This window comes from Hemiscyllium ocellatum, chromosome 18, assembly GCF_020745735.1.
Source record: "Hemiscyllium ocellatum isolate sHemOce1 chromosome 18, sHemOce1.pat.X.cur, whole genome shotgun sequence".
Taxonomy (NCBI): domain Eukaryota; kingdom Metazoa; phylum Chordata; class Chondrichthyes; order Orectolobiformes; family Hemiscylliidae; genus Hemiscyllium; species Hemiscyllium ocellatum.
This window is the reverse complement of record NC_083418.1, coordinates 50891021-50903782: the sequence shown is the minus strand read 5'-3', so window position 1 is coordinate 50903782 and position 12762 is coordinate 50891021. Positions and strand designations below refer to the sequence as shown.

The 12762-nt window shown below is 40.4% G+C and overlaps 1 protein-coding gene across 2 annotated transcripts in view; it reads left to right on the top strand.

Moving 5' to 3' along the window:
* The window catches only part of phrf1 (PHD and ring finger domains 1), a 92022-nt gene that overhangs the window by 46390 nt on the left and 32870 nt on the right, over nt 1-12762 (top strand). For both annotated transcript variants that reach the window (XM_060838979.1, XM_060838980.1), the window contains exons 9-12: nt 2229-2367; nt 5399-5532; nt 5618-5805; nt 6345-6476. In XM_060838979.1, coding sequence (XP_060694962.1) covers nt 2229-2367; nt 5399-5532; nt 5618-5805; nt 6345-6476 — 593 coding nt within the window. The remainder of the gene's footprint in view (nt 1-2228; nt 2368-5398; nt 5533-5617; nt 5806-6344; nt 6477-12762) is intronic.

The window sequence follows — 12762 nt, the reverse complement described above, 5'->3', positions numbered from 1 at the left end:
AGGTCAGTGCTCAGGAATTTTCTTCCTATATGACAGTCTCATTACATAGATAATTTCCCCACTGAACCCAATCCACTTGTGAACAAGTACTGAGACCACACTGAGCAAGGTACTTCAGACACTAATCATGTGATTGCGCCTCTTTTCAGGATTGACACAGATACCACATAGTATATTAATGTATCAATGCTGGGAAGCCATTTAGCAGACTTGATATTCCAACTCACGCTAACTCCTCACTGTTGCATATCAGTTTGGTGGTGTTGGGTGGATGGAGTCGACTCTCTGTTGGAGGTGGTCATTCCCTGACACAAGTGGTTTGAATTCTACTTGCCGCTTATCAATCCCAGCCTGAATGCTGTCCAGGTCTTACTGTAAATGGATGTACACTTTCACATCTGAAGAACCATGTACTGAACATCCTCCGCTCATCAGCAATCATCCCCACCTTTTATGATAGAGGCAATGTCATTGATGAGGCAGCTGACAATGGTTAAGCCTGACATGCTAACCTGAGGAATACTTGCTTGGCCTTAAGCAAGCAGAACCATTTTCCTTTCTACCAGGTATGATGTTTGGTAGAGAGTTTTCCCCAATTCTCATTGGCTCATTTTCGTAGGGGCCTGAATGCTACGTTTGGCCAAATGTTACCTTGAGGTCTTGGGCAGTTGGTCTTGCCTGGCCTCTGCAGTTCAGCTGTTTTGACCATGTTTGCACCAAAGCTGTAGTTAGATCTGGAGCCACATTGCCCTGGTGGAACCCAAACTAAGCATCAGTGCAAAAGTGTTTGCTGTGTGTGACATTTATTGGCATTGTTGATGACAACTTTCAATACTTTGTTGATTGAGAGTAGACCAATGGAAATCAATAAGATTGAATTTATCCTACTTATTGTGAACCTGGGCAATTTTCCACATTGTTGGGTACATGTCAATGTTATAGCTGTAATGGAACAGCTTGGCCAGGGCATGGTTAGTTCTGGAGCACATTCCAAAAAACAGCCAGGATATTGTCTGACCCAGCGTTTCCTGTGGTTAATGCCTTCAGCTATTTCTTATTATTACATGGTATGGATTAAATTGGCTCAGGATTAGCACTTATGATGTTAGTGACCTCAGTAGGAGGCCAGGATAGATCATCCAGTTGACGCTGCTGTCTGAGCATGTTTGGAAGTGCTTCGGTATTGGATTATTGGAAGGACTGCATGGTTCTAACCGCTTTTTTTAAACGTAAAACCATTGGGATTACAATATGTGTCTGGGATCATGGCTATTATAACAAAGATTCATTTTTTAATCAATTTTGTGTCATGAGAGAAAGTGAGGACTGCAGATGCTGGAAAAATCAGAGTTGAAAAGTGTGGAGCTGGAAAAGCACAGCAGGTCAGGCAACATCTGAGGAACAGAAAAGTTGACATTTCAGGCATTAGCCCTTCATCAGGAATGTGCTTTGGGGGGGGGGGAGCTGAGACATAAAGGTAGCTGGGAATGCAATAGGTAGATGCAGATGGGGAGGGTGATAGTGATAGATCGGTGGGAAGGAGGATGAACAAGTAGGACAGTTCAAGATGGCGGTACCGAGTTGGAGGGTTGGATCTGGGATGAGGTGAGGGGGAAGGGGAGATGAGGAAACTGGCAAAGCCGACATTGATGCAGTGTGGTTGGAGGGACCTTCCCAGATCCAATTCTCCAACTTGGCACCACCCTCTTGAACTGTCCTATCTGTCCATCTTCCTTCCCACCTATCAACTCCACCCTCCCCACCGATCTATCACCATCACCCTCCCCATCTGCATCTACCTATCACATTCCCATCTACCTTCTCCAACAACCCCCAAATTCCTGATGAAGGGCTTATGCCCGAAATGTCAATTGTCCTGCTTCTTGGATGCTGCCTGACCTGCTGTGCTTTTCCAACAACACACTTTTCAATTTTGTATCATGCCAAACATAAAGAAGCCGAGGGAAAAAAAAAAGCTAAAGAGCTGGTGATCTATAACAAAAGCAGAAATTGGTGGAGAAAGGTTGTGAAGAAGGTTCATTGGACCCAAAATGTTAACTCTGCTTTCTCTCCACAGATGCTGCCAGATCTGATGAATTTTTCCAGCTATTTCTCTTTTTGTTTAAAACAAAATGAGAAACTTATTTGCAATTACCAGAATGCAGTAAAAGAGATTTTAAATATGTTCGTAGGCTTGTTATGTAACTCATGCTGGTTTTTATCTACAGCATGTACCACCATATCTGATGAATGCAAACCTCCTCGATGAAACTATTGAAGCAGTTGTTGCGGGCTTAAATACAGCTGTGTATCATCGGCCTCTCACTCCAAGAGCTCAAAGCACAAAGAAACGTAGGAAAAGATCAGGTAATTGTGACTAGATTCAAACATTTGAAAAAACAGGTATAAAAACCAATGCTCTTATACCTAAATATTCCCATCTCTCTCCCACCATTGACTGTCCTATCCAAACACTTGCTTCTTTTCCATTAATGTCCCCATTAAAGCCAATTTAAAATCTGCCACTGATCTCATTACTTACCTCCTGATTTTTCTAGTGTCATAGCCTGTCCTCTCTCATTACTCTGATCAAAGCCCTTTTTCCTTTCTCATCAACTCTTATTAAAACCTTTCTTGTTTTCCCATTAACTTTCACATCATTGCTCATCTCTCTTTCCTATTAGTCCTCTAATCAAAGACCGTCCCTTTTCCCAGCAAAAATGGTTTTCCTTGTACATTTACTGTTACGTATACTTGAAACATGGCAAAATTATTGCTTGCTTACTTTGTACTAGTACTAATACTAAGTAAGCAAGCAATAATTTTGCCATGCTCCAAGTAAAGTAACAGTTCATGTACAAGGAGAACCATTTTAGGTGGGAAAAGGGGTTTGTTTGAAGAGCTAATAGGAAGAAGAGAGTTGCGTTGTATACTTGTAGTCTGTTTAATGTTGTATCAGTACAAGTCCTAGTACTGAAAAGCACAGAAACAGGCTACTAGTATATAACCCAATTAAAGAATCATGGAACCATACAGTTCAGAAGAGGCCCTACAGTCCATTAAGTCTGTACCAGCAAAAATACACTAAATTTACACAAGCCCTAGAGTACTGTGTACAGTTCATGTTGGCCTGCTATAGAAAGGTTATTATTAAATGAGAAAGGATTCAGAAAACATTCACCAGGATGATGCTGGGAATGGAGGGTTTCAGTTATAATAATAAGTTGTGACCTATTCACTGGAGCATGGAGATTAAGGGGTGACCTTGTCGAGGTTTATAAAATGATAGAGAGCATAGATAAAGTGAATAGCCAGGATCTTTTCCTTAATGTGTGGGAGTTCAAAACTAGGGGGCATATTTTTTAAGATTATCGGAAAAAGATTAAAAAAAGACATTGGGGGGCAACCTTTTTAGACCGAGTGGTTCATATGTGGAATGAATTGCCAGAGGAAGTGGTGGACACATACAGTTACAACATTTAGAAGACATTTGGATAAGTACATCAATAAGAATGATTTGGGGATATGGGCCAAATGCAGCCCATGGGAACATGATTAGCTTGGAATTGTTGGCCTGAAGGATCTGTTTAACTGCAGTGTGACTCTGTGATTCTGAGAGTCCTATTTTCCAGCACTAGGCATGCACACTTCAATTTTAGTACATTTCAAGTGCTCAGCTAAGTATCTTTTAAAGGTTGTGAGATTTCTTGCCTCAACTATCCTCCCTGTTAGTGTATCCAGACCACTAGTATCCTCTGGTTGAATAAGGTTTTCCTTAAATCCCCTCTAAACTTCACACCTTTCACCTTAAAAGTGTATCCTCTAGGTATTGACAGTTCAACTAAGGAGAACAACTGGTTTCTGTCTACTCTACTCATGCTCCTCAATCAGGATCCCCAATCTTCTGTGCTTCAAAAAAAACCCCAAACTTATCCAACCTCTCTTCGTAGCTAAGATGCTGCATCCCCGGCAACATCCTGGTGAATCTCCTCTGCTGCCCCTCTGGTGCAATCATATCCTTCCTTTGGTACGGAATCCAGAATTCCTCACAGTACTGTACTTTGACTTAAGTAAACTCCCATACATCTCCAACATACCATTCCTGCTCTTATAATCTGTGTCTATTATGATAAAGGCAATTGTCTTGTATACCGCCTTAACCACCATGTTAACCTCTCCTGCCATCAGCGATCTGTGGCCTAGCACCTCAAGATCCCTCTGTTCCTCAAGGCATCCTGCCATTCATTAAGTATTTCCTTGCCTTCTTGCCTCTTCCAAAGTCCATCACCTCACACTTAGGGTTATATTCTATCTGCCACTGATCTACTAATCTGCCACTTATCTGATTAATCCATTTGTGTCCTAAGGTCATCTTCCTCACTGTCAACCACCTGGCCAATCTTCATGTCATCCACAGATTTATTTGTCATATCTTAGCGATTTTTGTGAAGAATTGTAGCTCAGGTTGATAAGTATATACGTTAGCTCACTGAGCTTGAAGGTTTGTTTTCAGACTTTTCGTCACTGTACTAGGTAACATCATCAGTGAGAGTCTCCAGTGAAGCGCTGGTGGTATGTCCCGCCCCTCTATTTATAGGTCTTGGCTTCTTAAAGTGGGTGATGTCATTTCTGGTTCTTCTTTTCAAGGGGATGTAGATATTTCAAGATATTGTCCCTCCTTACTGCAGCAATTGACTCCTTGAATAACAATACAACACCGCCATCTCTTTTACACCCTCCCTGTCTCACCTGAAGATCCTGTACGCCAGAATGTTGAGTTGCCATTCCTGCCTCTCCCTCATCCATGTGAGGGCAACAACATTACAATTTCACATGTCAATCCACATCCTCAGCTCAGCTGTCGTACCGATTATACTTCCAACATTGTATTAGAGGCCCTCCAGTTTTGCCATACTCCCTTGAGAAATCCCTGTGCCTAGGTTCCTTTTCTAAAGTATACTCTGTCAATGTTGAACTATTTAAAAAGGGCTTGGAACTATTGAGCCAGTCCATTTATAAATTGTTCCAAACATTTCTTTCTTGCATAATTTACTTTTCTGCATTTCCTATGACTTTGTTTGCCATTAATCAGGCTATTATTTACAAGTATATTAGATATTTCATGGAGGCCTTCTCTTACTGTTGTTCTAACCAGTGAAGCAAAGATTCTTTTACTTTTTCCTTATAACATATGGATTGGGATCAGGACATGGGGGTGCTCTTGATGGTTATAGAGAGCACATGGTGAGTATGAATAGGAGTATTTTAAATGGGCCTGACTGCATTTCTGACCACAGAATGACATTTGGTGTTAAAACTGTATGTTTCTAATCTTGCCGTAATCATTCAGAGCTTGAAGGTGCTGACTTATGATGTGACCTTACTGTGGCCTTTCCAGGTAAAAACAGGAAAAAAGCTGGAACAAAGAAACTTTCTGGCAAAACCAGTCTGGCATCTGGAACTAAGGTCATTGGAAAACCTGCAAGGAAACGGAGGAGAAAAGTAAAAAGAAGGAAGGGAAAGAAGAAGGCGGTGAGAACCTCATTATTGTTGTTCTGTACTGTATTTCTCAATTTGCAGTCAAATATCTGGGTAACATTTTTGTGTTTTTAAATAGATTAAACTAAGTTTCACAGCACGGTCACGCATTGCAAAGAATCTTGGCCTCGGAAAGCCTGTCAATGGTATTTCAGTTCCCTCTGTGTACAGGCCACTGGAACCATCCCTGAAGTCTATGCGAACAGATATTGGAGCAGCCTCATTATCTGTATATGGTGATCCAAATGACCTGGACCCATTTGAAAGGTTAGTTTTCTATTGATGTGATTCTTCTAATATATTTCTCAGCGGTTTGGTTACAAAATCCCTCGGGGGGAGTATTCAAGATCATAGCCATGAAAGGTTTGAGACTGTTGAAAAAGCCACAAGACAAGAGGTGAAAAACAGGATAGAGATGAGGCCTTAAAGGATCTGTACATAAGGAGGTGAATTTTGTAGGAATGTGTTAATGCTGGATGGCCTACTGCAGAAGATCATGGACTTTCCTTTGTTGAGTGTAGTTAAAACTGAAATAGACAAAATGTTGGTCTGTCTGGAAATTTAGCAATATGGGGAGCAGGCAGAAAGTGAAATTGTGCTACAGAGTCAGCCAGGATGATATTGAATGATGAATAGACCAAACTGTCTATTTGTTATGTACTTCTGTGCTGTACACTTTGCAAAGCTCCTCAGGACTTGTTAGATTTATGGGACGAATAATTAGTTGGCTGTCATTTGAAATGTAAAATTACTAATAACTTAAGCTTCTTGAGAAAACTGATTTAGAAATAAATGTTATTTTTCAGTGCTGCTGGACCTTTGGACAGGGAAACATCAAGTCCTAGGTCACTTGTTAGCAACAAAAGAAGAATTCTTTCCCGCTCAGCTCTACGATCTCATCGGCCCGTAGCCCGACCAATCTCTGTAAAAATCTCAAGGTAAGAAAGTCTATTGGTGGATTGTTACTGTGACTTGTTGTTTGTAAGCCCTTTAAAATAATAGAAATGTTAAAAATCCAATCCTATCCTCCCCATTAAGATTACACAACTTACAATTGCATAGTTTTGTTTAGCACCATCTTTCTTTGTAAACTCAGTGTTTCCTGTTTCTAAATACTGTTTTGAATATTGCTGAAAAAGAATGCTAACTGGTTGGCGAGTCTACTCTGGTTGAAGGACTTCCATGGCGAAAGCTACATAGAACTGCAAGTTCCCCATGCTTCCAGTAATTCAGAATCAGCACAGGAGTTGAACATGTTCTAGTTCCTTGCAGAGAACATGTCCTTGCATATGATTTTACATCACTTTCAGCAACTGAACCATGTTGTGAGCTTGGAATACCTTAAATTGTTTATGTAACTATTAACTCACTCAGAACAGTTCAGATACAGAATCATATGTAAACAGACGCTTTGTTTTGGGATTTGCATATGTGGGCTGGTTGAGTAAGGTCTGTTCTCTGCTTATTAAGAAACAAGCAGCATATTCTTCTGGCTGTTGTTATTTTCATATAGCAATGCTTCAGCTAATCAGAGTTGACTTATCCAACCATTCAGCACCTTATTTTCCTCTGATATAAATTGTTGCAGTTGTTTGAAATTTAACATTCTTGTATTTTGAACTGTTAAGTGTTCTTTGATAAAAAGAAAAAGCTTAGGCATCATGATTCGCTTTTATTTTGTGGATTAATAATTTTATCTCACATGATTCCAAGTTCTCTCCTGGCACATGTTAAGCTAATATGGTTCCCCATATTAAGGATGACTACCTGGATGACTTCTGTTGAAAATCCTCTAACCGTCCACCTCACATTTATGTTCAATGAGTCACTGGCTTATGGTCTTTGGTGTTCCTACATAATTTTCCTTGGATTTATTTCATCAGGTTGCTTCACTGTGATCTTTAAATATCTTACACATTAACCCAGAAAGATTTAGGACACAGCGGAGACTATTTCTAAAATAATTATCTAATCCTATGCCATTACCAGCTCTTGACTCATAGTCCTGTATGTTATGGCTCCTTAAGTACATATCCAAACTTTTAAAAAATGTGATGAGTCCTTTCACTCCCATAGTGGGAATGTCAGGATTCCAGCTGGGTTCAATGGACTCTGGCTTTAAGCTCTGGGAGTCCAAAGGAATCTCCTGTTTGGGAGATTTATTTGACGAGGAGGTCATGATATCCTTCGAACAGTTGAGTCAGTTCAAGCTGCCTAGGAAGGATCTCTTTCATTACCTCCAGGTTAGAGACCATGTAAAAAAAGGACTACATTGATGGTTAATCCTTACAAAGCGGACATGGAGAAGAGAGTGCTCCGATCTATGGGCACCCTCTCTATTAGCGCTCTCTATCATTTGTTAGGTAGTAATGTTTCGAAGGACTTTGAAAGGCTATATCAAACCTGGACTCAAGAATTAGGGGTGGAAATCTCCTCAGAGATGTGGGAGGATATCTGGGAAAATGTTAGGAAGTTCTCAATTTGTAATAGGACCCAGGCTTTTCAACTGAAGGTACTCCATAGGGCTCACCTGGCACCGGAACTACTTGCGAAATTCAAAACAGGAGTGTCCCAAGTGCAAAATGGAGGTTGGTATTCTTACTCACTGCTTGTTGTCATTTCACAAGACCGGCAGGTATTGGGATGACGTTGCGAGTGCTTTGGTAGAGGTTTTGAGAACTGAGGTTAGATTGGATCTGGTATTCCTCCTTTTGGGTCTCCCAAATCTTCCATTCCTGGATGTGCATGAGAAGAAATTGTTTAATATTCTTTCTTTTTGCGCGAGGAAGAACATTCTAATGAGCCGTATGTCGGAGAATCCCCCAGAACTCTCGAGTTGGCGTAGGATAGTCATGGAACACATACCTCTGGACTTCATTACAACTATGGTGCTCCAGAAAATGGAATTGTTTTACAGAACATGGTCGCACTTTTTGAATGATATTGATGTAGATATATCGGATAAATTGTTCAGGGCCTTTGTTTACCCGTGAGGACTGTGTCTGTCAGTCTGGGGGACCTCGGAAGGAAAAGTCCCCAACAAATATGGGTCTACTTACTATTGCTCCCAGTACTGGGGAGCTGTGCTGAGATTGCGTTGAGTGCAGTAATTTAATTGAATATTATTTAAGTTACCTTGTTATAACTTGGTTTAATTTGATTTTGTCTGTTTATTTATTTTTTCTTCTTTCTCCTTAGTTATTAATTGAACTGTAGTTTTTATAGGGTTTCTTTGTGTTTCTGTAGTCTGTTGAATAGAGTAGTAGTTTGTTTTCTACTATTGCTGTTATATTATAAAGTTGTCATACTATTTTGTATTGGTTTTGTAATTTTGTAAAAAGAACTAAAATCCTTTTTTCAATAAAAATATTTATTTTTTTAAAAAAATGTGATGAGGATTTCTAGCTCTATCTTTGAGACAGACTGTTCTGGACAAATGCTACATTCTGAATGACAAAAGTTCCTCTTCAACTCTGTCGAAGTTCTTTAATTACTTTAACTCTTATGACCTCTCTGCTAATCAGAATAGATTTTTTTCTCACTTTGTGCTGTTTTTCCAATGTTTTGTGCATCTTAGAGATTAAGCTGTGTTATAATTCCTCTCTTTTGGAACCACATTATGGCACCCTCATAATTGTATACATCTCAATTCATTCTCCCTTTTGCTGCCTCAGTGAACACCAGTCTTGTCAAATCTTTCCTCACAGCTAAAATTCTCCATTCTTGGCAACATCCTTGTAAATCTCTTCTGTACTCTCCATGACATGATCACACCTGCCCTGTAATGCGTGATCAGAACTGTGAACAGTACTTCAGCTGTAGCTGAAGTTTATATAGTTCCAGTATCTCTCATCTCTCATTTCTGATCTCTCATTCTAAATCTTGGTCAGTGAAAGAAGTTTACCCTATGTCTTCTTGACCAACTTTCTCTTAGTTCTGAAGATAACTTCAGGGTTCTACAGAAACAAACCCCAGAGTTCCCTATTTCCTTTAGATTTGCAGTATCCAATCATTTATTGCTTATTCCCTTGCCTTGACCACCTTAAATGTGTTACCCTCAGATTGCCATTTTTTTGCCTATCTCATCAATCTATTGATATCTTCTTGGAGACTAAAGCTTTCCTCCTCATTATACACCCCACATCCACCATCTGCAACTCTATTAATCTTGCCCCTTACATTTATACCCAAACAAAGGGGTATATAATATGTACAGCAGAGTTGTTTGAAACAGCACGGTCGATAAATTGGCAAAAGTTATATAGCTGAAATAACGGAAGTTTATTGTACTTTTGCTATCGCCACAATGTCTGAGTCGCCAGTTTGAGGATGCTAGTGAAAAGGCTGTCTGCTGTTGAGTTTTATTTAAGGCAAAGTTGCATTATTATTTAAGTGGTTTGCGCTGTAAATAAAGAAAACATTGATTCTATGGTCTCTCGATTGACTCCTGGTCCTGTGGGTGCAGGTAATAAAAAATTTGCTGTACAATGAATGGTAAGAGACCCAGCAATGATCCCACAAAACTAATAGTTTAAAAATGCCATCAATTGCAACCTTTTGCTTCCTGCCACTGAGCCAATCTTTGATCTAACATGCCACTTTCTTCTGGATTCCATGAACTTTTCATTTATAATCTTTAATCTTCAATTTTGGTCCTTGACAAAAGTCTCCCTAACATTTATGTTGGCATCATCAAATAAAGTAATTAATCACAAGGTCTTCCCTTTACAAATTTATGCTGACTGACCTTAATTAATCTGTGCCTGTCTAAATGATAGTTTTTGCCATCTTTTAGGACTTTTGTCCAATGATTTGTGCACTTCTGGGGTTAGGCTGACTTTGAAAGCGTATTATGACAACATGCTTTCAGCCAAAAAGGATTGCAAAAGGATGCTATTTTCTCCCTTTTAAAAAAAAAAGTAATCTGTGGGGTTGTGGCCATCACTGCTGGCCAGCATTCATTGCTCATCACTAGTTCCCCGTGAGAAGTTGGTGGTGAGCTGCCTTCTTGAACTGCTGCAGTCCAACTGCTATGGGTTGACCCACAATGCTATTAGGGAGGGAATTCCTGACCCAGTGACAGTGAAGGATCAGCGACATATTCCTAAGTCAGGATGGTGAGTGGATTGGAGAGGAACTTGAAGGTGGTGATGTTTCCATTATATCTGCTGTCCTTGCACTTCTCGATCGAAGTGGTAGTGGGTTTGGAAGATGCTGTCTGAGGTTCTTTAGTGAATTGCTATAGTGGACCTTATAGATAGTACAACCGCTACTAATAAGTGTTGGTGATGGAGGGAGTGCATGCTTGTAGATGTAGTGCCATTCAAACTGGCTGCTTTGTTAAAGCTTCATGAGTGTTGTTGGAGTTGCATTCATCCAAGCACGTGGGGAGTATTCCACCACAATCCTGATTTTCACCTTGTAGATGATGGACAGGCTTTGGGAATTGAGGAGGTGAGTTACCCACCGTAATATTCCTAAGCTCTGACCTACTCTTGCAGCCACTGTGTTTATGTAATGAGTCCAATTGAGTTTATGGTCACTGATAACCCCCAGATGTTGATAGTGTGGGCTTCAGTGATGGTAACAACATTGAATCGCAAGAGGCAGTGGTTAGATAGCCACTTATTGGTCATAGTCATTACCTGGCATTTATATGGCGTGAATGTTACTTGCCACTTGTCAGCCCAAACCTGGATATTGTCCAGATCTTGTTGCATTCAAACATGGACTGCTTCAGTATCTGAGGAGTCGTGAATGGTGCTGAGCATTGTACAACCAACAACAAACATTCCCACTTTGACCTTATGATAGAGGGAAGGTCATTGCTGGAGCAGCTGAAGATGGTTGGCCTGGGGCACAACCCTGAGGAACTCCTGCAGAGATGTCCTGGAGCTGAGATGACTGACCTTGAGCAACCACGACCGTCTTCTTCTGTGTCAGGTATGGCTCCAACCACCAGAGAATTTGCCTCCGATACCCATTGATTTCAGTTTTCCTAGGGCTCCTTAATGCCACACTCGGTCGAATGCAGCCGTGATGTCAAGGGCTGTCTCTCTGACCAGACGTGTAGAATTCAACTCTTTTGTTCATAGTTGAACCAAGGCTGCAATGAGGTATGGAGCTGAGTGGCCCTGGCAGAACCCAAACTGGGCATCACTGAGCAGTTTATTGCTGAGTAGATGCTGCTTGATAGCTCTGTTGATTGTTGAGAGCACTGTTGTCCCTTGCGTGCATTAGTGGACTGGGTTACATTTCACTTGGGTCTGATGATTAATCAGTTTTCAAAAGTGATGTAAACACTTCAAGGTTTTCTTCTGCACTCTTTATTTCATCTAGTATTGCACAATTCCACTTAACTACAGTCATCCTTTGTCTCTTACTTTGAGCCTGTTTTCACAAAAGTATTAATTTAACAATCATGTCCATGCCTTCCATCTCCATACACATGATATACCTCTTACTTAGTTATCCTCTTTGATTTATTTACTGATGCATTATTGATTCATGCACTCTGTTTGATTTCCTAATTTCCTTTTGAATTTCATTCCTGCACTTTCTCTACTCCCCATAGCTTCTAATGGAATTGAGCTGTTAGCATCCAACATACTTCCTATTTTTGCACTTATGATATCTAGAGGAATCTGGATTCTCAAACCAACTCCTTTTTCTTTGTGAGAGCATGATTGTTGTGAATCTGTCTCTCTCCACATAGAACAGTTCCTCCTACTGCTCTAATACTTAAATTTATTTGTTGTTTTAAGACCACTTTTGCCATATCACTTCTCAGCCTAGTAAAAACAGCCTTTCCCTGAGTTAAAAGTTCACTCCAAATTTGTCCATTCTTTTCCGTAACAGCCCCAAATTAAATTATGGTTGCAATGATTAAAATACTAAATCTCTCTGATCTCACCATTGACTGAAAACTGAACTGGACTAGCTAGTAAGTACTCTGTCTACCAGAGCAAATCAGGGCTAGGAATCTTGCGGTGAGTAAGTCACCACTTGACTCCCCAAAGCCTGACCAGCATCTACAAGGCACAAATCATGATTTTGGTGGGATACTTGCCTGAATGAGCGTAGCTTCAGCAACACTTCAGAAGCTTGACACACCGCTTGATTGCCATTGCATTTCTAAGAACTTGCTCCCTCCACCACCGCACTGAATAGCAGCAGTGTGTACTGTCTACAAGGTGCACTGCAGAAACACACCGAGGCTTCTTA